General features: G+C 38.8%; 1 protein-coding gene across 2 annotated transcripts in view; it reads left to right on the top strand.

Moving 5' to 3' along the window:
* Positions 1-209: 209 nt before the first annotated feature.
* The window catches only part of FBXO3 (F-box protein 3), a 28,939-nt gene continuing 2,097 nt past the window's right edge, over positions 210-27,051 (top strand). The window contains exons 1-9 of one of the 2 annotated variants that reach the window (XM_030885883.2): positions 210-870; positions 4,691-4,854; positions 14,738-14,852; positions 16,874-17,078; positions 18,266-18,311; positions 20,248-20,332; positions 21,256-21,378; positions 24,969-25,084; positions 26,032-26,222. In XM_030885883.2, coding sequence (XP_030741743.1) covers positions 761-870; positions 4,691-4,854; positions 14,738-14,852; positions 16,874-17,078; positions 18,266-18,311; positions 20,248-20,332; positions 21,256-21,378; positions 24,969-25,084; positions 26,032-26,222 — 1,155 coding nt within the window. In that variant the 5' untranslated portion in view covers positions 210-760. The remainder of the gene's footprint in view (positions 871-4,690; positions 4,855-14,737; positions 14,853-16,873; positions 17,079-18,265; positions 18,312-20,247; positions 20,333-21,255; positions 21,379-24,968; positions 25,085-26,031; positions 26,223-27,051) is intronic. The other variant, XM_045290930.1, reaches the window with a different exon arrangement.

Consider the following 27,051-nt stretch of genomic DNA (forward strand, 5'->3'; position numbering starts at 1 on the left):
TAAGAAATTCTTTACTTCTTAAATTCTATGCCTTTGAGCAATTTACATTAATGGGTATAGCCCCGCACATTGAATCCAGACTTCAGAAGGATCTAACACTTTATAGGTTGACTCTAGTAGCTGTTGTAATCAAAATGTGTGGTGATAGTATTTCTTTACTTGTTTGTGGAAAAATTAAGGCAAAACAAAGCACCTGTGAATATAGTAGTCTCACAGAACTTTGAAAAACAAATCACTTTGTTTACATTTGAATACCATTTCTTCCAACATGTAGAAATGACTCACAGTAACAATGCAGGAACACCAGCCCCTTGAGTTCAGGTAAACCCAGAGGTTTTATGTAGCGTAGTCTTCTTGTCTTATTTGTCTAATTCTATTTTTTTTTAAGTTTCATTAGCATAAAACTCAAATATACATTTCAATAGTTAGTCATATTGAAAACAGTTGTATAATCACATCAGTCAATTTTAGAACAGTGTCTTCTGTCTTGAGCTCATTGTTTATGAACACCCTTATTCCCCAGTATAGACTTTCATATGAAAGTTAGTCATAGAGGTTTCAGGGTTTATTTGTGAACTCACATAGCGATTTCCCTACTCAGAAAGTAACACTAGTTACCATGTTAAGCAGCTTCTTAAAAATACTGTTTGGCTATTTTAAGGGAGAAAATGGATAGTATAGAAAAGCAAAAACGAATCAAGTAAAGCTTTCAGTTTAATTTTTAATCTTCATTAAAGGTTTTTTCCCCCCCTTCTTTCATATGCATCATCAAACAACCAGCTGCTGCTATGTCAGTCGAAGACTTAGCCAGCTATCAAATCATGATCCACTGTGGAGAAGACATTGCAAACAGTACTGGCTGATATCTGAGTGAGTATGCTGTGCAGTGTGGTTTTGGTAGTTGGCCCCTTGGCATCTTAATCTTAGTCTGTCCAAATTTTCCTAACTGTAACCCTTCCCTCTCACTCTCCTTTTTGGCTCTTCTCGTGCCTGCCGGTAAATGCTGATTGCCTTCCTCACTCTATGAACTCTTGGAAACACTGGCCCTGCTGTCTCTGCTGAACTTTGCTCAGGGTCTTCCGGACCTTTCCGTTGGATACCCTAAAAGGGTTCACCAAAGTCAGTAAATGTTAACAAATCGGGCAGAACAAATAGGTGGGAGCTGGGAAAGGTTGTTTTCAGTTGCTGTTTAGTTAACTCTGCTTCCTGTGACCCCATACGTACAGATTAGGATCGATCCATGGGAAGTCCAAGTCCTTGCAGAAGCAGATCACCAATCCTATTTTCGGAAGCACCTCTGGGTGGGTTTAAAGTGCCAACCTTTTAGCTAGTGGTAGCAAGTGCTTAGCTGTTTGTATCATCTAGGGAGCCATAAGAAAGAGTCGGAATGCTCAGAATGTATTTCTCTGTTTGAGCAGAATCAATGTAGCAACTTTGAGCAGAGTCAAAGAGTTGGTGAAATAAGAAGTAGAGGCTTAAATATGTTATTTAAAGTTATAGAACAGCCAGTAAGATTCAGAATCATGGAGTTGCCAAACAATGAAAAGATGGAAGAGCAAGGGGAGGGAATTTTAAGTATTGCTATATCCACATTTTTCACTTTGGGTGACAGCAGGGGCAGATGATCCAGGAAGCAAGGTAAGCATGGGTTTACTAATGCTTACTTACTGTTCACTCCTGCTTACTTACTAATGTTTACTTAGGCCTACTACTATGTAGGGCACAGAATCAACTAGTTAGTAAGTACAAGTAAGCCCCTTCTTACCTTGCTTAATACTGAGTGCTCCCTCGTTGTCAGGGAATATGAATTTGAAAGAGGTTTTGATATTCTGTAGGAAGGTGCTGTGGGTTTAGGGGTGAGACAGATGCTAGCTGTGCCTGAAGAAGAATCTTTGATGTGAAAATATTTACTACAGAACAGTAAGTAAGCATAAGTAAACCTGTGCTTACCTCGTTTGTTGGGCAATCTGACACTGGGTATTTTAGATACAATTGATTTCTCATAAAATTACTGTGAGCTCTGAAGGAGTGAAACTGTATTATCTAAGGGAAATACCGAGGGTCTTGCAAGCCTCTGGTCACAATGTTGTTGTTTTTTTGTTTTTTTTGTCAACTAGTCAATATATAGCTCTTGTTTTTCCTGTTTCTCTTTAAAAGAACCCTTATTTAATATAGTTTGTTGATTCATTAACATTGAATTGATCCCCAACATTACTATACTTTATGCTTGGATGAAGCTTATCTTACACATTTTGTCTGCAGGACAAATCACAGCCTTCTTATGCTTGGGAACACTTGAAACTTCTGCACATGTGCATTTTAAATAGCAAAACCTTCAATAAGCACAAAAATGGGGAAAATTTTTAATTGTTGTTTTTCCTTAATTGCCATCAAGTCAGGTCTAACTCCTGGCCAACCAGAGAACAAGTGCGCCTTAGAGTCTTCAAAGCTGTGACCTTTCTGAAGTAGATTCACCAGCCAGTCTCCCAAGGCTCCTCTGGTTGGATTGGAATTACCAATCTTTTACCTCATAGTCAAGCACTTAACTATTGACGCCACCCACGGACTACCCTGGCAATTAGTAGGCCCTAGTAAGCCCTAAAAAAGGACACTTGTTTACATATAGCATAAGAGCCCTATTCAACTTAAGCTGGAAATGCCTGCATCGATTGACTCAATTTTTGTTGCTCTGCAAATGCATATACATAACTGTGAAAGCACCATGAATATGGACTTAGTTTGTGAGAAGGTGAATTTATAATTTTGGAATCCATAAATAATGAGAATCCATGAATGGACACCATGTAAAAATGACAAATCAAGAACTAGAGGGATGAAACATTTAGAAGTATATGGATACATTCTTGCAAGAACGGAAGTTTCCTTTGAGGAGGTGCACTGAGAATAGGAGACCAGTTCTTTGGTCTGTTAGGCTTGAGTAATATATTTGTATATTATTTGAATTAACAATAAGGTGCTCCCCTTCCTGTGTCCCCAGACACCAACAAAAACAACCTTGAGTAAGCGTTGTTTTCCTCACCCCTAAACCTGATCCCTCTGAATTCCATTGGTGACAGCATCTCCTGAGACACCCCAGCCAGGTCCTACATCGCCTCTTTTTCTCTTCCTACGTTCATTCAGTTCACAACCTTTTTGGAGTTTCATTTCTAAGTGTTTTTTAAATCTTCCTGTTCATTTCACTTCAGCGATCACATTTTAAAATGATTTTTAAGCTCGGTTCATCCTCTTCTATTGGGACTACTCAAACCTCTTAATTCTAGCTCTATATCTCTAGGTATCTCAAATGAAAACCATCACTGAGCTGATTCCAACTCATAGCCTCTACACAGGACAGAGTAGAAGTGGCCCCACAGGGCTTCCAAAGTTCTCATCTTCACGGAAGCAACCAGTCACCGTTTTGTCCCATGGGGTGACTGGTAGGTTCAAACCACCGACCTTTTGGTTCCCTTACACCCCTTAAGTTTACTCTTCCCAAACCACAACTACACATCTACCCCTTTAACTCTTCTGTTAAACCCTTCAGTGGTCTTCATTTCCCACAGAATAAAGTCCCAATTCATCAAGCCCCAGACCCTAAGGGCTTCTATGTCTGCTTTATTCTCTATTTCTTGAGATTCTTAAATTGACCTCCCAGTAACACTGGAATACTTAACAGTTGACTGTAGACACTTCAAAGTCCCCGAATGGTACAAGCAGTTTGGGCTTAGCTGCTATCTAAAGATTGGCACTTTGTACCCATCCAGTGGCCCAGCAGAAGAAAGGCATGGTGATCCATATCTGTAAAGATGACAGCCAAGAAAGCCCTCTGGGGCAACGCTGCCCTAATACTCAGGACGGCAGGAGTGGGAAAGGACTGCCCCAAAACAGCTTTGGGTTTTATTTCGACATCTGGCTTTTGCTTAGGCAGTGCCATCCACTTGAGCGGGAACTTACCCATCTGTATGTTTATCTCAGTAATTCTTACTTCTTGTTTGCAACTCCGGTGAAGCCTTCTGAGTACTTTTGGCTCAGCCTTTAACATGATATTGGAGTGGTCTACGTAACTCCCCCTGATACGGCGATTATTTTGAAAACAATCAGATGTGCTTTAGTTTTGTTCTCATTGGCTAAGTAGACCCTCAATATGTTTGTGGAATTGTACCAAATAAAAATGTTGCCTCCTGTAATTCCCTTGAAGCTTTATGGTTCTCTGGCTAGCACTATCCAATGTAAATTCAAGTTCATGGAAAGAAATGCAATTGAAAGATAGTGAAATTGTTCCATGAACTTGTTGAAGCTTCCCTCATATATTAAATTACTATCATTTTATTAGAATCTAAGTACCCTCTAAAATGGAAAAAAATACATGTGTTTTACAATTGGTATATATTTAGGAGTCATTTGAAATACATACTGTACATATTTTTCATATTATGTTGTATTAAAGAGTAAAAAACTTTTTGAAAAATGAAGATGCTGGTAATTCTACCATGGCAGCTATACCTGCTTTGAAATTTTTTGATGTGTTACTTTTTGCTCTAATGTCTGCATGTGTGGCTTAAATAAATGAAAGGCAAAAATCACCACAAATCCCCAATAAAATATGTTGGTAATTGTCTCAATTATTTGTTAACATCATATCAGAAGATATGACTTTTTATCTCTCTGTGTCTTTTAAAAATCTGTTTAGGGAAGAGAGAACACAGAAGAATCAGTGTTGGAAATCTCTGTTCATAGACACTTACTCTGATGTTGGAAGATACATTGACCATTACGCCGCAATTAAAAGGGCCTGGGATGATCTCAAGAAATACTTGGAGCCCAGGTGCCCTCGGATGGTGTTATCCCTGAAAGGTACTGAGCATCTGAGCCTCCCTACCTCATTAGTGACTCTTGTTAAAGCTTACTCTAAAGAGCTTTGGGTCTCTCGTTTCTGTGCTCATTTGTGCATCTGTGCTAACCCAACAGTGTCAGGAATTTCACGTTCACATTTGGTCGAGGAAATACAACCCCAATATTGCGAGAGGACTAAGTACCCTCCAGTGCTAGCCCTATTTCTGCCCATGTGGGGCCCCCTGGGCTATTTATTGGAAGAGCAGATTGATTGAACTTTTTTATCTTACTATTTACTTGCAGTGAAGAAACTAACAACACTAAGATTGCTTGAGGATGACAATTGTGACTTCTTGATTTTTTATTTGGGAAAACTGCAACTTTCTCCTGCTTTTAGGCTAAGTAGGAGGGAAAGTGTTTATTTGACTACCTAATATTGTGGGAGACCCTGGGTCCTTAACAGTGGGGACTGAGAGTGGAAATGTGCCTAGTCTGGCATTTGTAGAGCCGGGACACTTTGAAGTGAGGTGTTTTTTAACTCCAGAATCTCGCTCTTTTGCCTCCACTCTTACTGTCCAATTTGGGCAAGACATGCCAACAAGCTATTTTTCATACATTTTATTTGTAAATTTACAGCTCACAATGCAGAGAGAGGTTTCCAAGCGTTTGTGGGAAAGTGGAATGAAAAGATAATGGAATTTTCCCTCAAATTTCTTGGAGATCCCTCCTGTTGCTACTCATCCTTCATTAGATTCAGTCATTTCTCATGTTTTACTGAGAGGCATGGCACCTGTTTCATTTTTGCTAAGCTGAGATTGGAACCAGTTCCTCTCAAATGCTTGCTTTCCTTGAGATTCTACAGTTTAGACAGTGGTTCTCAACCTTCCTAATGCCGCGACCCCTTACTACAGTTCCTCATGTTGTGGTGACCCCAACCATAAAATTATTTCGTTGCTACTTCATAACTGTAATTTTGCTACTGTTATGAATTGTAATGTAAATCAATGTGTTTTCCATGGTCTTAGGCGACCCCTGTGAAAGGGTCGTTCGACCCCCAAAGGGATCTCGATCCACAGGTTGAGAACCGCTGGTTTAGAAGGAAGATCTCATTTGAAATGGCCTTCCTTCGATACTTCCCATGAGGAGTCTGATTGCATGACCAGGTGCTTAAAATTGAATTGCTAGAAGGTAGAAGAAAGAATGACTTGGGAGTGAGAGAAGAGATTGGCAATGCCTTTGATTAAAGTTTTTAATAGCTTCTTAGAAGAAATGAATATTTTGATTCACTCAGTATGGGGTTAAATAATCTCAAGTGGGAAATAACTCTGAAGATAATTACTTGGTGGTGATCAGTGAAAATGGGGGAGAGCTTACAGTCGCTGTCATTCATTAAGCACATAGCTAAATACAAAGCCAAGTGTTTCAGGAGTGTTAGTGCATTCAATTTGCAAAAATCCCATTAGGTAGGTCATTACCATTCTAGTCTTAATAGGCAAGCTAACTGAGGCATACACAGCTGCTTACCATCATGAAGCAAAAGACAAAGCAGGATTTGAATGTGGGGCTGACTCCAGAGCTGTAGTCTACACCAGCGGTTCTTAACCTTCCTAATCCTGCGACCCTTGTTGTGGTGACCTCCCAACCATAACATTATTTTCGTTGCTACTTCATAACTGCAATTTTGCTACTGTTATGAATCGAGCGACACCAGTGGAAGGGTTGTTTGACCCCCAAAGGGGCCACAACCCTCAGATTGAGAACCTCTGGGACTCTAAACCATTGAATGACAGGAGAGCTAAGAATGTCATTTTAAAAACTTCTGCTTGATGGACTCTGGGCCTCTACTTAAATCAAGCCTCAGTACAAAAACGGCTTGCTTTAATAATATGATACTGTATGATACTCACCTTTACAAAATGATTGCTAAAGACAAAATGGATGCATAAACAAATGTGGTAAAGAAAGCTGATGGTACACGGCTAGTAAAAGATAGGGTCTTAAAGGCTTGAAGTTCAAACAAGCGGCCATCTAGCAGGGAAGCAACAAAGCCCACATGGAAGAAGCACACCAGTCTGTGTGATCATAAAGTGTCAACTGGAAGAGATATCAGAAGTTTAAAAACAAGTAATCAAGGTGATACGAAGGAGCGTGGATCAAGTGGAGACCAAAGCCCACCTGTAACATAATCGGACAGTCCCTCACAGAAGGGCCACACAGAAGGGATGATAAATCTCAGGAGTAGTGTAGCTCTGATGAAACACATAACTATCTTCTAGTTCTGTAATAATTCCTCCCCTTACTATTGTGGTCTTTGTTGTACCTTATTAATCTTTTTAGCCTTGTATAGAGCATTGGATGCATGAAAGCCAAGACCGATAACCCTTCAGAAGCAGTATTGGGAGTAGTGATTCCCTGAGGGCATGGGTAGGGGGTGGGATGGGAGAGGGAGCTGATAGCAATGATGAGTTTAGGGGAAGAAATAACAGAATTGCAGTGAATGGATAAATTGGATGGTGTAAGATATGTCCTCCACCCGACAGGGTTCCTTGGGGAGAAAGGAGGGGATAAAGGGGAATTGATATCAGAGTTCAAGAAGAAAGATAATGTTTGGAAACTAATGGTGGTAGCAATTGTACAATTATGCTTGATCTAATTGAATTATGGATTATTATATCTGTTAAGAGCTCCCAATAAAATGATTTTTAAAAAACAACCTCAAAATGAAGATAATCAACCCGATTAAAAAAAATGGTCAAAATGATCTGAACATACTTCACCCAAGAAGACAGGTGAAAGGTAACTAAGCATGTGGAAGTTGGCTTACTTCTGTTTATATGTGGTCTAGCAACTCCATTCCTAGCTATGTACTCCGGATAAATGATTGGTGCTGTTTATAATGACATGTATGCAAATTCTTTTTTTTTTCTTTTAAAAATCATTTTATTGGGAGTTCGTACAACTTATATCACAATCCATACATACTATGCAAATTTTCATATCAGCTTTTTATAAACTTGACTAAAGCTGAAAACCACCCACATGCCCTTCCGTCAGTGAATGGGTAATTCATATAATGCTACTCCGCAATAAAAATAGAGAAAATTTCACTTACAAAACAAACAGAAACCCTGCTGGTTGGCCACCGGACCTATAGAACAGAGTAGAACTGTCACCCTATGGTACCCAGGGTTTTAACAAGTCAGCTGCCATAGCTGCTCCTGAGAGTTGTGGTGAGGTCAGACACCTTTCCATTATTTCACTGCCATCCTGTTGACTCCGGCTTATAGCACCCTCTAGAGGGATTTCTTTACGGGAGAAAATAGCCTCATCTCTCTCCTGAGGAGCAGCTTGTCGGTTTGCATTGCAGCCGTTACAGTTCAGTGCTTATCCAGTGGCACCACAGGGGCACCTGTGAACTCTTAGCCACTGCGTTTCCAGGGCGCCTTTGAGAGGTCTTTGGTGTTGTTGCTGTTGTTTGGTGCTATCGAGTCCACTGCAGCCCTGTGCACAACAGAACAAAACACTGCCCAGTCCCGTGCCATCCTCACAACGGGCCCTAGATCTGAGCCCATTGATGCAGCCACTGTTCCTCAGTGAGGGGCTTGCTCTTCTTCACTGACCCTCTCTTTTACCAAGCATGATGCCCTTCTCCGAGACAGACCTCTCCTGATAGCAGGTCTAAAGTTAGTGAGATGAAGTCTCACTGTCCTTGCCTCGAAGGAGCCTTCTGGCTGTACCTTTAACGAGATCTCTTGTTCTGGCAGTCCATGGTCCTTGAAGTATTCTTCACCAACACCGGAATTCAAATGCATCCACTGTTCTGTGGCTCTTCCTTCTTCAGGAAGGGCAGAGCACTTTTAAATAGCTAATGTAGCATTAGCATAGATAGGATATGAGAATGTAGACCTGAGCCGCCTGGGGAAGGAGAAACAAAGGAAATGGGGCCCCTTTCCTTTCTTTCTTCTCCTTGTGCTCAATTTGGCATTCCAGACTCCCTGACCACTGGTTTGTACCTAGCAGTTGGAGGTCAGGTTGTTAGGAAATTCCTTGACGTCCCTTTTTAAACACTCTCAAAGTGTTGGGAGTGTAGGATAAAGGCTCCTTGCTCTATGATAATCATGAGACCTGCAGCCAGAAATAGCCCCTGAAATCTTTAAACCAGACAATAGTTTAGCTTAGTTAGTTAAAAAAATAAAACAAAATTAAGAAGGGATCTGCCTGGAGCAGATCTTTTAAGAACTATCTGAATGGGACCAAACTGGTAATAGCGACTGGAAAGATTAAATAGGAGCCTGAGAAGACGCGCTTTTTGTTAATGAAGGAGACGGACAGGGACAGAAAAGGAGAGATGAGAACGGAAATGGTAATCCGTGTTACTGAATGGCACAGGTAAAACTGTTGAACTGGTAAATGTTGTGCTGTGTAGATTCTCAAGAACAAATAAATTTTGGGGGTGGAGGGAATGCACACATCCAAAGGTAGTAAGCTTGCCCTAGCCTGCAGGCTAGAGTTGGCAGCTCCTTGATTGATACCAAAACGTTCGTTTTGTAGATGAAGAAGGCACAGACCTAGAGAGATTCGGTGATGTAAGCAAGGCCCAAACTAGTAAGACAGCCAATAGAGCTCCAATCTAGGGGTTTGTGTAGTTACTTTTTCACTGTTTCTTATGCAAATAGATAAGGAGCAGTGAGTAAATGAACATTTATTAGCTGCCATGAGAACACTTTAGTAAACACTTTTACAAATGATAATTCTCAATACAGTTCTCCCACATAGGTGGTATTAACCGTCATGTTACAGATGAGGAAAGAGGTGAAATAACTCCCTCGTGAGCACAGTCATTAAGCAAGATTTGAACCCTGCCCTGAGTTGATAGCTCCGATTCTGTTATATAAAGATGCTTCTTAAAACTTTGATTTAAAAAAAATAACAACAAACTTTGATTTTCTTGTATTGAAAATGTGGGTTTTCTTAGTTTTGTGTATTTAGCATGTTTGTGGCTTCGTTGTTGATGTTATGACTTCTTTTTCTGTCTAATTATCCATCTTCCTCAAGAAATTGATTTTTTTAAAAAAAATTATTGATTTGTTAATGTTCTGTATCAAATGTCCAACAGATAGCTTCTAGCATACAAAAATACTAGTTTCTTTCCTCTTGCAACTTACCGGCAGCTGTTCAGCTGGTGTGTTAGTCCGGGTTGACTAGAGAAACAAATTCATAGGCACTCAGGTGCATGAGAAAGAGCTTTATGTAAAGAGTAATTACATATTAAGAAAACATCCCAGCCCAGTCCAGAATAAGTCCTTAAGTCCAATATTCACCCATATATCTGAAACCAGTCTATAAATTCCTCTTCAGACTCATGCAACACATGCAATGATGCCAAATGCAGGAAGATCCACAGGCCAGTGGTTGAAAAGTCTTGTGGATCCAGTGGTGGTGGCAGCATCTCTGCACTGGCGTGGGTCTCCATGTGGCTCCTCCAGCTCCAGGGCTCTGGCTCCCTCAGTGTACATGGAGATGTAGCTTGTCAGCAGGAAGACGAAGCAGAGAGAGTGTGTCCCGCTTCCAGGGAGGAGGAGAGGACTTTCCAGAATCCTCAGAGAAGGCCATGCCCTGATTGACAGGCTAGACTCCAGCCTTTGCAAGTTGACAGGAGATTATGTATGTATGTAACGGCTATAGCTGCATTCCTTGTGAAAAAAACTTTTTGAAATGTGCTGCTTTATCTGGGGATCATTTTAGGTTTGAAGGAAAGTTGTAAAGAAAGTCTAGGGGCTACCTGTGCACGGTCCCCCAGTTTCAACTTCCCATGCTGTTCCCTCTTACATTACCAGGAAGGCTTCTCAAAACTCAAAGCCTCAATGGATACACTCTTATTAACTGAACTCCAGATTCATTGGGATTTCTTCATTTTTTCATTTATCCCTTTCTCTGCCCCAGGACCCAATGCAGAATACCACTTTGCATTTAGTGGTATATTCTGCTTGTCCCTTTTCCTGGAACGTTTTAAGGAGCATTGGTCTGGAACGTATTGAGTATTTTGTAGAACGTTTCTCAAATTGACTTTGCCTAATGTTTACCTTACTGGGGTTACACAGAGGAAGGGATTAGCACAGATGATAAAGCACTGGGTTAGCACACGTTAGAAAGATTAGCACTGAGATGAAGTGCTCTTCTCATCACAGATCTGGCAGTGGGCTCAAGATGGCCACTTGGCGTCATTGATGATGTCAGCTAACATACAGAAATGTACACAAATTCCAAGCAAACATGTCAGTGAATTATCGCACAGTGAACATGCCAACTAACATCCTCCAGTTCAAAAGAAGATATCATTTGTGCCCAAATTGGGTCCCCTCCCTTTTCCACAAAGGTTATCATTATTCTGATTGGGAATGCCATCAAGGAGTTTTCTTTGTTTTTGTGTGGATTATTTCTGTGGTCTGTAAGGCTCAGCCCTGGTGCGTGTTTGTAGTTTTTTTCCTTTTTATGCAGTATAGCACTCTATTACATTAGTTGACCACCGTGTCTACATTCATTTTACCATGGATAGATATTTAAGTGATTTTGGTTTGGGCTATTTCAAATGATGCTATAATTTGTATTTTCTGTGTATATGTAAACATTTCTACTGGGTAAATAAATATCTAGGATTGTAGTGTCTGAAAAGATACTGTTAATTTTCCAAAATGGTTCTACCAATATACATTCCCACCAGCTCTTTCCTTTTGCCATTCTGTTTTATTTTAGCCTGTCTGGTGGGTGTACAGCAGTGGTTTTAATATACATTTTCTGGAAAATGTAGAATGACAGATTTGTTTCTAGTGTTCCAGCCCTATGTCATTTTTCTAAAAAAACTTGCTTTATTGCACTGGCTTTGCCCTTCAGATCAGTGTTGACTAAGCACGCTGATGTGGGCAGCCTTACCTTTCTGATCACAGGGCAAAGCTTACAACGTTTCACCTTCGAATGTGACGCTTGCTGTGTTTGTTTAAGAGAGTCTATTAGATTGAAAACATTCCCTTTGATTCCCAAATTGGAAAGTGGGATATTGTATTTTTCTAATGGAAAATAGGAAGAGAAAAATCACAAGGTAATTTATAGTTGATTTCCATTTTGACCGGAGAACATACTCTATATGAGGTCAATCATTTGAAATGTGAGCTTTGTTTTGAGGTCCAGCATATTATCTATTTTGGTAAATATTTCATCTAGACCTGAAAATAATATATATTCTCAGTTGTGGGGGTTAGTACAATATGCAATGATTATGTAAATTTTATTCATCTTATGCAGATCGTCTATGTTAATTTTATCTTCATTAATTTTTGTCTGATTATTAGTGAGAGCAGTATTAACATCTCTCACTGTGGTTAGTAGAATTCTAAGATAGCCTCCCAAGATTCCTGCTTGCTGGTGTCCATATATATGACCCAGTAATCCCCTCCCCTTGAGTGCGGACAGAACTGTGAATATAATGTTTACTTCCATGACTAGGTTCTGTTATGTGATGATGATGGAATATTGCAGATGTAATCAAGGTTCGAAATGAATTTAAGGTCATCACAAGGAAGATTATTTTGAGTGGGCCTGACGTAATTGAGGTGAGTTTATAAAAGCGACTGGGCCCTCCAGGAACCAAGAGCGGTTTCAAGCACGAATACATCTTCTGCTGTCTTGAAGAACATGTTCTACCATGTTGTAGAGCAGACCTGTGGTAGGGATTAGCCAAGTGCTTTTTAGGAACCAACCACCTCAGTCCTACAATGAAACGGAACTGAATTCTGCCAACAACCAGAATGAGAGCGCAGCCCTAGTGGACACCATGATTTCAGGCTTCTGAGATCCTAGCAGAGGATACAGTGGTCATGCCCAGACCTGCCAGTTTCACAAACGGTGGAGTGATGAATGGGCGTTGTTTGAAGTGGCTTCAATTGTGGTCATTGTTATGCAGCAGTAAAAAATGAATATTCCCACTCTAATTGTTGCTTTATTTTTTCCCCATTTTAGTTCTGTGATATTTTAAAATGTACTTTGGAGATGTATTATTAGGAACATACATTTTAGAATTACATGTCAGCCCAGTGAATTTAATCTTTTCTTCACTATGAAAATCTTCTATTAGCTCTAATAATGTTCACTGTAAAATCTCCTTTCTCTGATCTTAGTAAAGCTATTCTGGCACTGTTTTATGTCTATATTTTTTGGATGTATCTCTTGTAAGTGGTAGATAATTGTGTTTTATTTTTTTATCTAGTCTGCTGATCTTAATTAGATTATTTAGTCTACATATATTTATTGTAATAACCAATGTCATTGAGTTTAAGTGTACCATGTGTCTATTTAAGTCAAGTAAGTGTCTGTCTTACTATTATTCTTTATTTTCAGTTTTCTTTTGTTTCATTCTCCCCCTTTCTTCTATCTTCTTTTTGTGATTGCTCTAAAGATTACAGCATACATGTTTGATTTATTAAAATCTAATGCAAATTAGTATTTTTATTGCTTTTCGGACATTGGGAAGTTTTAGAATACTTTAACTCTACTTCTCTCCTTCCTGCTGCCCATTGTGTTATAATTGTTGTGATTTTAATTTCTGTGTATTTTAAATCCCTAAAAACGTAATTTCATATATTCAGCGTGGTTTCAGATCTGTCTCCCTCGTTACTGCTTCTGTCGCTCTTTGCTGCGTCCCTCATCTTTACACTTCTCTGAGATGGTTGTCCTTCTGCCGGAACAATTCCTTTTAGTATTTCTTTCAGTTGGGGACTGCTGTTGATGAGATTCTTAGATTTATTTACCATAGAAATGAATTTAATCTTCCCTTTGAAAGATGTATTCACTGGATATAAGATTCTGGTTAGCAATGATTTTTTTCTAGTGCTCTGAAAATAACATTTTCCTGGCTTCTATTGTTTCTATTGAGAATTTAGTTGTCAATCTTGTTTTTGCTCCTTGGAAGGTAAGTAGGTATTTTTTTCCCTCCTGGCTGCTTTTAAGGTTTCTCTTTATCTTTGATTTTCCGTTTTCCAGATGATGTATCTCAATATTATTTTCTTTGTAATTGTTCTCTATGAGGCTTATAGTGCTTGAACCTGTGTCTTGATGTGTTCATCGATTTTGGGAAATCCTCTATATTTCTCTAGTCCTGAGGTGTTGCGGAGAGCTCTGCTCAGCTCCTCAGCCCCTTGGTTCACATTTGCTTTCAGGGTGCATGGTTGCCCGAGTGACAGGGGCAGGAAGAACCAGACGAGGGGCCACCTTCTCTGAGATTTCTACTTCTTATCGGGCCAAACACTTCAAACCGAGGTTTCTGGTGGCTGTTGTTTAGCGTTTGTAGTTGCTTCCAGGCCTGGGAGGCTGTTGTTGGAAGTGGCTCTCTCTACTCTGGTATTTTTCATTGTTTCCTGCTCTTTAAAGGTAGAAAATGTGGCAAGTGTACAGACATGTGAAGTAGAATCCAGGTGAAGAGCCTCCACACAGCATGAACGTACTATGTCTAACATTTCATATTCCAAGACTACCCAGTAGAGAACTTCTGGGAGCCATTGGTTTGTGTCAGTTAACAAAATTGTGTGTGTTAGATTTAAGAAAAGACCTGTAAAGTTTGTGTTGTAGGAGGACATTGTGGAACTCCTTGGAACCCATCTTTCCATACTTTGCTTCCTGCTGGTGTGTTCCCTATGGAGGGGAAACTAAGGAATTTGCTTGCTCAGGACTTCAAATGGCCAAAAGATACAATGTTTATCCGAATTTTCAGTTCACTGCCTTTAGTTCAGCATTTCATTTTGGACAGAATTCACTTGACTCTAAGATTGTTACATTGTTATGAGCTATATGGTATGTCTTCTTAGACTTAATACTTAGTGTTTCTTTAGAAATGTTTTTAAATGTGTATTTGCAGAGGGTGCTCGAGAGGAAGATCTAGATGCCGTGGAAGCTCAAATCGGTTGCAAGCTCCCCGATGATTACCGCTGTTCATATCGAATTCACAATGGACAGAAGTTAGTGGTTCCTGGGTAAGATGGGCAACCTTTGGCTATTTTAATGCTGCAAGTTAATTTCTAGAATGAAAGTAAATAAATTGTTTTTGTGGTTACCCTTAACCAATTGCAGGAATATAGGAATTTCCTATTCTTTTTTATAGTCATCTATAAGGCACTATATATATGTATGTATATTATATCTATAAATAGCTAGATATAACCAAGATAAATGAGCCTCATGAAAACATCATTTCTACCAACACATTCACTTACTGGTAGCCCCAGGGCTATGGAAATAGACAAATATAGACAACTTCGACTTGCCTATTATTGTTAGGTTAAACTGCCCCGCTTTGAAATTACTGAATCAAAATGCTTCATCACTGTCACCTTCACGTGTCATTTTTAAATCAATGAAAGAACTTCTAGCCTTTTCTTGAACTAACCCAAAAACCAAACCCACTGCCATCAACTGCGTTCCAACTCACAGTGACACAGTATACAGTTTCTGAGGCTTTGTAGAGGAGCCCTCGTGGCTTAGTAGTTACGTGTTGAACTGCTAACCGCAGGTCAGCAGTTTGAAACCACTAACTTCCTCCTCTTCAGAAAGACAAGGCCTTGCACACCCATAGAGTTAACAGTCTTGGAAACTCACGGGGTAGTTCTACCTTGTCCTATAGGGTCACTGTGAGTCCAATTGGTTTGATGGCAGTGAGTAAGGATTTGGGGAGAACTTGGCACCGCTCTTGACATCTTATGAGTGATAAGATCAGAGTTGAGTCGGTTCAGGGAATTCTAGAGATGATCATATTGAGGCTACAAGGTAGCATTCAAAATCAAATATTGGGCATCATCAGAGCTAGAAGTTAGTTCTAGGTAGGCATTAAGTTATTCACGTTTCCCCCCTAGTCTATTTTCCTGTCTAACTGAAACGAAACGGTTGAAGAATTGTCTTTCAAGAGTAAATAGAGAACTTGTTAAGAGAGTGGCTTAGAAAAGAGGTTGTGGATTTCAACATGGATTTTTTTTTTTATGTGTCTAGCCCAGGCAGTGAGACTTAGGATAGGAATCTTGTCAAGGGCCAGGTAGACCTTGAGACCTGTGTCACTGTCATGTATTATTCCATTATCTTTTTAATTCCATTTTTCTCTACAAAACTTTTGAAGCCGCCTTGTATATACAGTAAAATTCATTGAAATCCCAGGCATTCAGAATTTACGAAAATGTGGACAAAGTTTTGACTGATTTACATTCTGCCTCATAGAGATCATGCAAGTCAAAGGTTGTGTCAAAATAAAAGTGTCAGAGAGCGTTTACCCTTTTCAATAGTAAATCAACTTAAAAAACCCTCACTGCCATCGAGTTGATTCCGACACTTATGGCCCTATAGGACCGGTTAGAACTGCCCTTGCGTGTGTCCAAAACTAACTCTCTGCGGAAGCGGAGAGCCTTGGCTTTCACTGGTGGAGTGCTGGTGGTTCCGCACGCCGACCTTGCAGTTAGCAGCACAGTGGGTAACCCCTCCACCACCAAGGTTCCCTCGTCTTAAATCAGCGACACCTACTTATTGGCATACTGGTTACAAGTTGAGCAAGGTCAGCAGTTCGAAATCACTAGCTACTCTGCAGGAGTAAAATGAGACTTTGTACTCCCATAAGAGCTGAAGTCTCTAAAAGCCAAAGGAGCAGTTCTGTCCCATCCTGTAGGATCGCTGGGCATCGAAACGGACTCGATGGCAGTGAGTTCGAGTGAATTACAACATAACCTGGCCAGCTAGATTCTTTCGTATGTCCAAAGTTACGTTTCTCCTTTTCAGGCTAAACTCTAGACATTTAAATGTAAATCATCTTACCTTCACTTAGCAGAGTTTGGGTTACCCTCTAGACATTGTAGTGTCTGTGGTGTTCCTGGTTTAGGATGGCCACGTGGCGCCCTACTCGTAAAGTTGACCATGTGAAATTATTGTTCATCCAGACAATCAGGTTGTTCTTCAAAAGCATAGGTGTTTGTTTGGCACTGCAGCTTATTCACTGTTTGAGTCTGATTCTTTTCAGGTTGTTGGGAAGTATGGCACTGTCTAACCACTATCGTTCTGAGGATTTGCTAGACGTCGATACAGCTGCCGGAGGGTTCCAGCAGAGACAGGGCCTGAAGTATTGTCTCCCTCTCACTTTTTGCATACACACTGGTTTGAGTCAGTACATAGCAGTGGAAGCTGCAGAAGGCCGAAACAGAAATGAAGTTTTCTACCAATGTCCGGTAAGTAGGAAGTGTGTTCAAATGTGACTCTAAGATATGTCCTGTTAATTGGATAAAAATGTGCATGTTAGATATTTTTTCAGGGTGTAGAATGGGTGGTATAGAAAATTATGCAATTTATCACAAAACTTTCTTATTCTGACATGGCATAAACTGCCAAAAGAAAGTGTTACCAATGGACAAACAATGAAAAACACACACGTAATGTTTTGTGTTTAAAAAAAAAAATTAAGGTTACTACTGAATTGTATGATATGTGGATTATGCTCCAATAAAGCTATTTTTTTTTAAAAAAGTGGTTCTGTCCAAATAAAATGTGTCTTTAAATTGAAAAGGAAAAACAAAATTAAGGTTTAGGAAAAATAATGAGCCTTTTGTTGACATAATTAACTGTAATGTAGTTTTCTGATTTTTGAAAATTTAGTTTGAATATCCTTTGATTCAAGCTCTGAGTACAGTGAAAATGTCCAAAACACTCTACCAGAAGAATTTGAATTGTCTAAAAATGTAGTTTTTTGAATAGGAGCTTGTTAGCATTTTTAATATAATGATAGAAAATATGGTCTTTGGTTCCATCCTTTTTTCTTCAGCTGTTCTCAGTAATCCCTTAGTTATCGAACCTCTGCCTTTATTTTTGCCTATGATGCAAAGGATTATAGGGTAGAAAATGGTTTTTATAGTTATCTGAGACATGTAACACCATATCGCTTTTAAATATTTAGAGTTCCTACATAGCTTTCCTGCCCACCCCCACCCAAGTATTCCCAAATCTTTGATACCATTTTTGACTTGATGGATCTTTAAGGTGGACATAGCAGTGGCCGTCTCTTTGTTTACTCAGAATTGTTGAGGTGTCTTGAATCTGAAGCCCCTTCTGTTAGGCAGTACGTTATATGTCTTCTTATGTTACTTTCCCTGATTGTTTTCATGAAGGATTTTTTTTTTTAGTTCATTGTCATGGTTAATAAACTCTTTGGGTATCTTAACTGTTATTCCAGGGGCTTTATTAGTGAGAGCTCAAATCAAGAAATCATAAGAACAAGATCTGAGAAATGTCTGAGTATTGGTTGGAGTCTCAATTTATTTTTATTTTTTTCTCTTTTGCATCATCTAAAGATAAGAGATAAGGTACATTGAAAAATACAGTGAAAGCTTTTATTAATTACAACATTCTTATTCTCTCCTAGGATCAGATAGCTCGGAATCCAGCTGCTATTGACATGTTTATCATAGGTAAGAGAAAGCAGTCTTCCTTTGTTTGCCTCCTGCTTAAAAAAAAAAAAGAAAGAAAGGTTAAAAAATGTTTCCATTAATTTGCAAGTCAGCACTTTAGTTCTTGTGCTCCGTAAGGCTTGTCGTTGATACGGTAATACATCTGGGCTGTCACTAACACAGCACTCCTATTTTTGTTTGGATTTGGTTTCTTATTTGGGCATAACAGCCATGCCCTGTGCAATGTTATACTTTTGGGGTGCAGAAGAGTGACTATGAAGGACCACCATCAACGGGTATATATGTTCCTTTGACCATTTTCTTTCATATTTGCATAATCTAGAGCTATAGATCTGTGCAAAACAACTTTTTACTTCTCTTCTGAGGCCAGTGACCTCAGAGCAGCGATTTTTCAGAGACCAATCTCTGTGCTTCATAAGCACCCGGCACATCTCATTTTTCTTGACCTTAAAAAGTCCTTCTTACAGGTTTTTAAGAACCCTCAAATTTGTGTGCAAGTGTAACTCACTCCTTCGGTATTCCTTCAATCTGGTTTTCCTTAGAATTTGCACACTTAAGAGAAGCTTCCTGATGCCTCATTCTGCTTTTTAAAAACAGTGGCACATACTGAGCATCCCCATGTATTGATAGTAAAGGTGCCCTGAATAAACCTTGAACAGAATAATAATTTTTCATTTGTTCTCTGCTCTGGCTTGTTCCAGCTTTGTGGTTTTTTTGCAAACTGGCCTCATCCTAGCTAGCAAGTTATAAAAAGTCTTTAAGCTTAGACCTCACTGTTTAGCTATTGGAGCCCTGGTGGTGTAGTGCTTCCAAGTTGGGCTGCTAACCGCAAGGGCAGCAGTTCTAAAACAGCAGTCACCCTCAGAAGAAAGGGGAGGCTTGGAAACTCAGAGGGGCAGTTCTACCCTGTGCTATAGAATTGCTGTGAGTCGGAATGAACTCAATGACAGTGAGTTCGGGTTTGTTTCATGTGATTTCCTCCTCCTCCGTTTCCTTCAAGTCGATTCTGACTCATGGTGACCTGAGTGTGTCCATAGAAACGTGCTCCACCGAGTGTTCAGTGCTGATTCTTCAGAAGTGGATTGCCAGGCCTTTCTTCCAATCTACCTTATGGCGGATTCAAGTCTGATTTTTTGTTTAGCACAGAATCTCAGGGAACGATGAGATAGAACTGACAAAGGAAATTGACCCGATGAAGGACGAGTAGGATTTAGATCCAAAATGTTTCCATGTTTGACACCACACCTTTTTTTTCCAAAGTGAAATATTATATTTTATTGGGATTACATTGGATGAATAAAATTTGCTTTTTTAACAAAAGCACAATTTGTCTTCTTATTACAAGAAGAGGTTATGACCTTTTCATTTATTCAAGTTTCTTTTATATAATCAACGTTTTTAGATTTATATATATATAAGTATATACACACACAAACTTTCACATATATTATTACCCTTATCTAGGAAAGTAATGTTCATTATATTCTTAAATTGAATTAATATTAACACATCTCTTTTAATTTTTATAAATCCTAACCAATTATAATCAACATGTTTCTTATAATGTATCTCATTTCTCTAGTTTCATTAAAATACACACAGTGATTTCGTGTACTAATACTAAATGTTCATCTTTGTAATACTACACATCTTATTTACTTCTCTTCTGTAAGTGCACTGGCTAATACTTCCAGAACATTCTGTAAATAGTACAATATTTCATTTTTCTTGCCTTGTTCTTGGTGGTTGTGTATTGTCAGAGTTGAATTTGGAATCATATCAACACCACGTGACACATTAGAATTTCTCTATATGACTTTCTAGACTGTTATTCTTTTTTTGGTGGGGGGTTATGATATCACACCCTAAGTTGAGAAAAATTATAAATGTTTCTGGTATCTTACAATGCATTTCTTTTTCCTTCCTGGTTTACCAGGTACTACTTTTACTGACTGGTTTACCTCTTATGTCAGCAATGTTGTATCAGGCGGCTTCCCTATCATCAGAGACCAGATTTTCAGGTATTTCATTTGGGGCTTTTTAAAAATGTTAAAGCTAAATGTGCAAACTCTTGAACAGCCAGTAGTTTTCTTATCTTGAAAAAAGCAAAGAGATTTTTATTTAAATGCTTATGGCTTTATAATTGATAAATAATTTACTTGGGCAAGGCAGGTTGTTTGGAAGTGAGTAGATTTACTATGAGTAGCAAGTTAGGAACTACTAACTCCCGGTAAAAAATATTATCTTGAAATAGAACACTCGGGTATTATAGTATTAAAGGTAAAATAGATTCACAGAGGCTGAATTTTCAGGAATGATAGATAATTTAGACATTTTAGTCCTCTTAGGAGCAATATGGGAGCCCTGATGGCATAGTGGTTATGTGTTGGGCTACTAACCACAGGTTAGCAGTTCAAAATCACCAGCCGCTCCATGGGAGAAAGATGCAATTTTCTATTCCCATAAAGAGTTACAGTCTCAAAAACCCATAGGGCAGTTCCAACCTGCCCTATAGGGTTTGTATGAATCAGAATTGACGGTGAGTTTGTTTTAAGTGGAACAGTATACTAATCCTTTTCATTTATTTCTATCATACCCATAATTTATTGGGTGTAATTGGGTTTTCAGAGAGCACAAAAGTTTCCCTAACTCTGAAGACGATTTTAGTTTCCAACTACTCACTAATCCAGTATTTGACCATTGCTCATTGGATCTCAGACTGTTCTTGTCATTAGCGATCCAGAGTTGCCAAAGTTTCTGGTTAGCTTAACAGGTCTAGTTGTCTTCTGTGCTCCATAGGACTCTACCTTAAAGGCACCAAACATAACCGAATGTGATTTAAATTTTTTTATCATCAAGTATAAGCTAATTTGTATTGATTGTATCTTTAAATCTTTTATGGAATGAAAATTAATTGATTAAAATTTTTTTTTTCATTACCTAGGTATGTTCATGATCCAGAGTGTGTAGCAACAACTGGGGACATTACAGTTTCAGTTTCCACATCATTTCTGCCAGAACTTAGCTCTGTACATCCTCCCCACTATTTCTTCACGTACCGAATCAGGTGAGGATTCTAAATGGGGTCACGTTTCAGTTACTAATGGGTTATAGCCTATGGGTGTGTTTATTTTGTTTCATTTCACATGACATATGAAACATATTTTGAAAGGTAGCTTCTTGCCAAAATATGGAGGAAAGAGGCTGATGAATTTTTAACAGCAAGTACACCTTAAGTTTACATTAACCTCTAAGTTATTTAAGTTATCTATTGCTATTTATTATTATTTACAAATATCCTGCATACAAAGTATTGTGCCTGGTACAATATACAAGGATGGGTAAAGCCAGGTATTAGAGTTTGTAATGGATTTGAAAAAGGTATCAAGTTGGCTGAACACAAAACCATGCATTCAAATTTCATGCCTATTTCCAAATAAAAGTCTAATGAATATTTACTAAGTGCTTCTTCTATGTTATACTAGATTTTAAGTATTGGATCTGGTTTAAAAACCAATAAATTATTTCATATTCTCTTAATTAGAACTTCCCTGAGCTATGACACAAAAACAACTCATTCTAAAGGATTAAGGATACTTTTTCTTAATATATTTTATGTATGTATACAAGGATGCTTTGAAAAAATTCATCATTTTTAATACATTTTGTTCACAAACTTTTTGAAGTCCCCTCATATTCTAAAATATGATTATGTATACTTACCAAGAAACATTGAAAAATTTTAGTATTAGCTAAGAAGCTCCCTGCTCTTGTCGAGAGTTACAGTCTTAAACACCCACAGCGGGCAGTTTAACTTCATGGCAGTGAGTTTGACATGCTTACCATGAAGCAGCCTAGAAATATCTTGGTTCTATCATGTTTCACATGTACAGATGCTTTTTAATTGTATAATTGAGATCCTGCATAAGACTGACATAGCAGTTGTAGTGACGTCCTGGTTACGTACTTGCCTGCTAACTGGAAGGTCTGCAGTTCGAACGTACCGGCCTCTCTGTATAAAAAGATTTGACAATATGCTAGCATAAAGGTTACAGCCTTAAAAACCTAGTGGGGGTAATTCTCTCTTGTATGTATTAGAATTGACTCAATGGCAATAGGTTTTAATTTTTGTTTTACTAGTACTGATATGTTATGAATAAAATCACTTACATGTGCTTATATATTATTAAAAATTCTGATTCATAGCAACTTTATATAAAGTGCCTGAGAGCAGATAGCCTTCTCTTTGTCGCATGAAATGCTAGTACCTTTGATTCAGCGACCTTGCAGTTAGCAATCCAGCACGTACCCAATAGTACTGCGAGTTCCTTAAATCCTTCTTGGGGGTCCACTGGGTCTAGGACCTTCTGCGTGTAAAAGAATTGTGGTAACTGCTGCAGCATGAAACCTTAGCCATGTGCTTTTATAGGGTACTTGAAAATAAGAGATTCTTAGAGTAAGGTGGGAAATAAAAATGCAGTAACCCCTTGAACAACTGCCACCCTTCATGTAGTCAAAAATCTACATAAAACTTTTCACGCCCCCAAAACTGAACTGCTAATAGCATACTGTTGACTAGAAACTGTAAAGTTAGCATCAAACAGTTGATTAACACATATTTTGTATATGTATTCGATTTTCCCACCTGCCGATGTGGCTGCAGCAATGACCCTTACATTGGATTCATTTACCTTGAATGTCATTCCTCAGTATCAGGCTTTTTAAAAAAAATCATTTTATTGGGGGCTCATACAACTCTTATCACCATCCATCCATCCATCCATCCATCGTGTCAAGCACATTTGTACACTTGTTGCCATCATCATTCTCAAATCATTTGCTTTCTACTTGAGCCCTTGGTATCCACTCCTCATTTTTCCCCTCCCTCCCCACTCCCCCCCCCATGAGCCCTTGATAATGTATAAATTATTACTATTCGGCATATGCTACACTCTCCAATGCAGGCGTTTCATATTCTTGTCCTGTCATGACTTTTCTCTGCTTCTTTGGAGCTCATCCAGCATCACCAGTACCACTTTGTATTGGTCTGTGGTATGATTCAAGATTATGGGATTGTACCACACAATGGAAAATACACAAGAATCCCAGAAAGTGACCTTTTATTAGGATTTGAAATTTATTAGAGATAAACTAAAGTAATTAGCATTACCCAGTGTTTTTAAAAATGCACAGTTTAACCCGTGTTGTTCAAGGGTTACCTCTACTAGAAACAGTCACGGTGCACCCCCAGTAGCTAATGAGGGCATTTTGCTCTGAACTTTCTAGAAACTAATGGAAAAATGGGAAATGGGTTATAAAACTTTGTAAAGAAAGGAAGACTAACTATTCATTGTTCAGAAGGTTTTCCTGGTATTCTAGAAAAAGTTTCTCAGTGTATGTAAATTTTTATGTGGCCCTTTCAGTTGTTGATCCTGTTGTTGAGTGCACAAAATTAAGTGAAAACCTACATTTATAGGTTTAGTATTAATGTAGCAGAAGGACATTGGGACTCTACTCAAGTACTCCCTAAATGCAAGAATACTTTCTTCTATTAAATTGGCATTCTATGATGCTCACCTTCCCGACACAACCGCTGAAGACAAAGCAGGTGAATAAGCAAATGTGGTGAAGAAAGCTGATGGTGCCCAGCTATCAAAAGTTATAGTGTCTGGGGTCTTAAAGGCTTGAAGGTAAACAAGCGGCCATCTAGCTCAGAAGCAACAAAGCCCACATGGAAGAAGCATACCAGTCTATGCGATCATGAGGTGTCGAAGGGATCAGGGATAAGGCATCATCAGAACAAAAAATCTTACCATAGTGAATGATGGGGGGAGTGCAGAGTGGAGATCCAAAGCCCATTAGTAGGCCACTGGAGATCCCCTTGCAGAGGGGTCTCGGGGAGGAGACGAGCCAGTCAGGGTGCGATGTAGCAACGATGAAAAATACAACTTTCCTCTAGTTCCTAAATGCCTCCCCACCCCCCCACTATCATGATCCGAATTCTACCTTTCAAGTCTGGCTAGACCAGAGGATGTACACTGGTACAGATAGGAACTGGAAATACAGGGAATCCGTACAGGACCAGTGGTGTGAGTGGTGATACTGGGAGGGTAGAGGGAGAGTGGGTTGGAAAGAGGGAACCGATTACAAGGAACTGTATGTGACCTCCTCCTTGGGGGACGGACAACAGAAAAGTCGGTGAAGGGAGACATCGGACAGGGTAAGCTATGACAAAATAATAATTTATAAATTATCAAGGGCTCATGAGGGAGGGGGGAGGGGGGAGGGAGGGGAAAATGAGGATCTAATGCCAGGGGCTTAAGTGGAGAGCAAATGTTTTGAGAACGATGAGGGCAATGAATGTACAAATGTGCTTTACACAATTGATGTATGCATGGATTGTGATAAGAGTTGTATGAGCCCTTAAAATGATTAAAAAAATAATGCAGAAAATATTTTTTTAAAAAAGAAAGCAAGAAAACACTCTCTGGTAGCTCAAGCTGGTTAGGTCAATGACTTTGAGGCCTTCATGAGATTTGATGGTTAACATCGGGCTTGAGTTGGTTAGTTTCCTTTGGACATGCCCCTCAATGTTCCCTGAGTACCATAACTCTTAAAAAGGTCAGATACATGATTTTATTACCCCTCTCTCTTCAGAATTGAAATGTCAAAGGATGCACTTCCCGAGAAGGCTTGTCAGTTGGACAGTCGCTATTGGAGAATAACCAATGCTAAAGGTGATGTAGAGGAAGTTCAAGGACCTGGAGTAGTTGGTATGTAACCCTAGATTTAGTCATTTAAGAGAGTACATATGTGACACTTGGCCTGGAGAATGTGTGATGGAGTTAATGGAACATGGATGACTGTACCTTTTTGGTAGTTGAGTTCTACAGTGTGAAAGTTACAGACCTGGGTGTCTCCTAATTACAATAAATACTGTTTAATAGATAACAATGATCATTATCCTACCAGTTTACTACCTTAAAACTAATTAGCTTTTCTAAAATTAGAATAGCACATGTTATTGGTCACCTAGGTTTCTTGTTTTTCTTACGTACTTTGTTTTCTTACTTGGTTAATTACTCATTATCATTTTCTATAGAGTTAGAAGGCATAGGACAGAAAGAGAAAATGAATTTCATTTGGTTACCTTTATGAAGCTTGGAAGTAAAATGTTAAATTCAGTAGCGTAGGTTTTTATGGCTTGCAGATTTTAATCTTTAGCTCTCGTTACCACTGACATTTAGTTTTTAAAAATTAAGATGATCATAAATTCCGGAATCTTCATATTTTTTCAGTTTTTTAATATATGCTTCAGGAAAGAAATATAATATTCAATTATATATTTCTGTTATCAGCTCCAAGGATACACAAAATTCAATTTAATGAAAGTTTCTCTAATTCAGTGCTGCCGATAGATACATGTTCTACATATTTATGTAGTAATGTAGTGCTAAGTAATTTTATTAAAGCTTAATTCTTTTTCTGTAATTTGGTCTGTTGGACTCCCTCTTGCAATTTTTGTTTTGAGGTGCATGTTCAGAATGTGTCTTAATCTCTTGCTATTTTTAAAGACTTCAGAACTCAAACTTACTTCCATTAAGTCGATGCTGACTCATAGTGACTGTAGGGCAGGATAGAACTGCCCAGTGGGTTTCTGAGACTATAAGAGAAAAAATGAATTTTATACCTTGGTTTAATATTACTCTTGTCTCAACAGGTGAATTTCCGATTATCAGCCCAGGTCGGGTATACGAATACACAAGTTGCACCACATTCTCTACAACATCAGGATATATGGAAGGTTACTATACCTTCCATTTCCTTTACTTCAAAGACAAGATCTTTAATGTCGCCATTCCCCGATTCCATATGGCATGTCCAACATTCAGGGTGTCTATAGCCCGATTGGTGAGTTAAGTTTCCCTCTGGAAGCTAATTTGCATGACTGTAGGGATTAACTCTACAGGGTGTCTTTGTTGACAAGTGATTTATAAGTGATGCTCCCTGAAGCATCCAGCGATGCTGAGGAATTGAAGGACCTTGTGAATTTGTTCCGGGAGGTGGGAAAATATGTTTGGCTCCAAAATCTTCAATCGGAGAAACTCCATGGCTATTGACTTATTCAAAGGATTGGCTTCTTTCCCACCATTTCAAAAACTGTTCTGCGATCTAAGAACCTCACTAGATCAATTGGAATCGGATCTATTTTATTTCATTAAGAAAATAATTTCCGAGGAGCTGATACCCAGGGCTCAAGCAGAAAGCAAATGTTTTGAGAATGATGATGGCAACAAATGTACAAATGTGCTTGACCCAATGGATGTATGTATGAATTGTGATGAGTTGTATGAGCCCCCAATAAAATGATTTTTTTTAAAAAAGAAAATAATTTCTTACAGTGTCTTTACTTGCTAAAACTCCCAATTTAGTTAAATAATACAAATATCCTCTTTAAAAGGTGATGCTAATTCACAGACTTGTACTTTCTGCAGTCTGATTCTGAGCTCATTTCTTAAAAAGGCATACTTGAAATCCTCATTATGAGCCTGTATCCACCTCTCTAACTTTGTTGGTTTAAACAAAGGTTCTACAAACTGTGTCCCATTGGCCAAATCTGGCCTCTTGGCTGCTTTTGTCAGTAAAGTTGTATTGGAGCACACCATGATCACTTGTTTCTGTGTTGCCAGTGGTTGTAACAGACTATAGCTGAATAGTTGAAATAGATACTGTAGTTACA

Source organism: Echinops telfairi, unplaced genomic scaffold (assembly GCF_000313985.2).
Source record: "Echinops telfairi isolate 266 unplaced genomic scaffold, ASM31398v2 ScPeMD7_60;HRSCAF=208, whole genome shotgun sequence".
Classification (NCBI taxonomy): domain Eukaryota; kingdom Metazoa; phylum Chordata; class Mammalia; order Afrosoricida; family Tenrecidae; genus Echinops; species Echinops telfairi.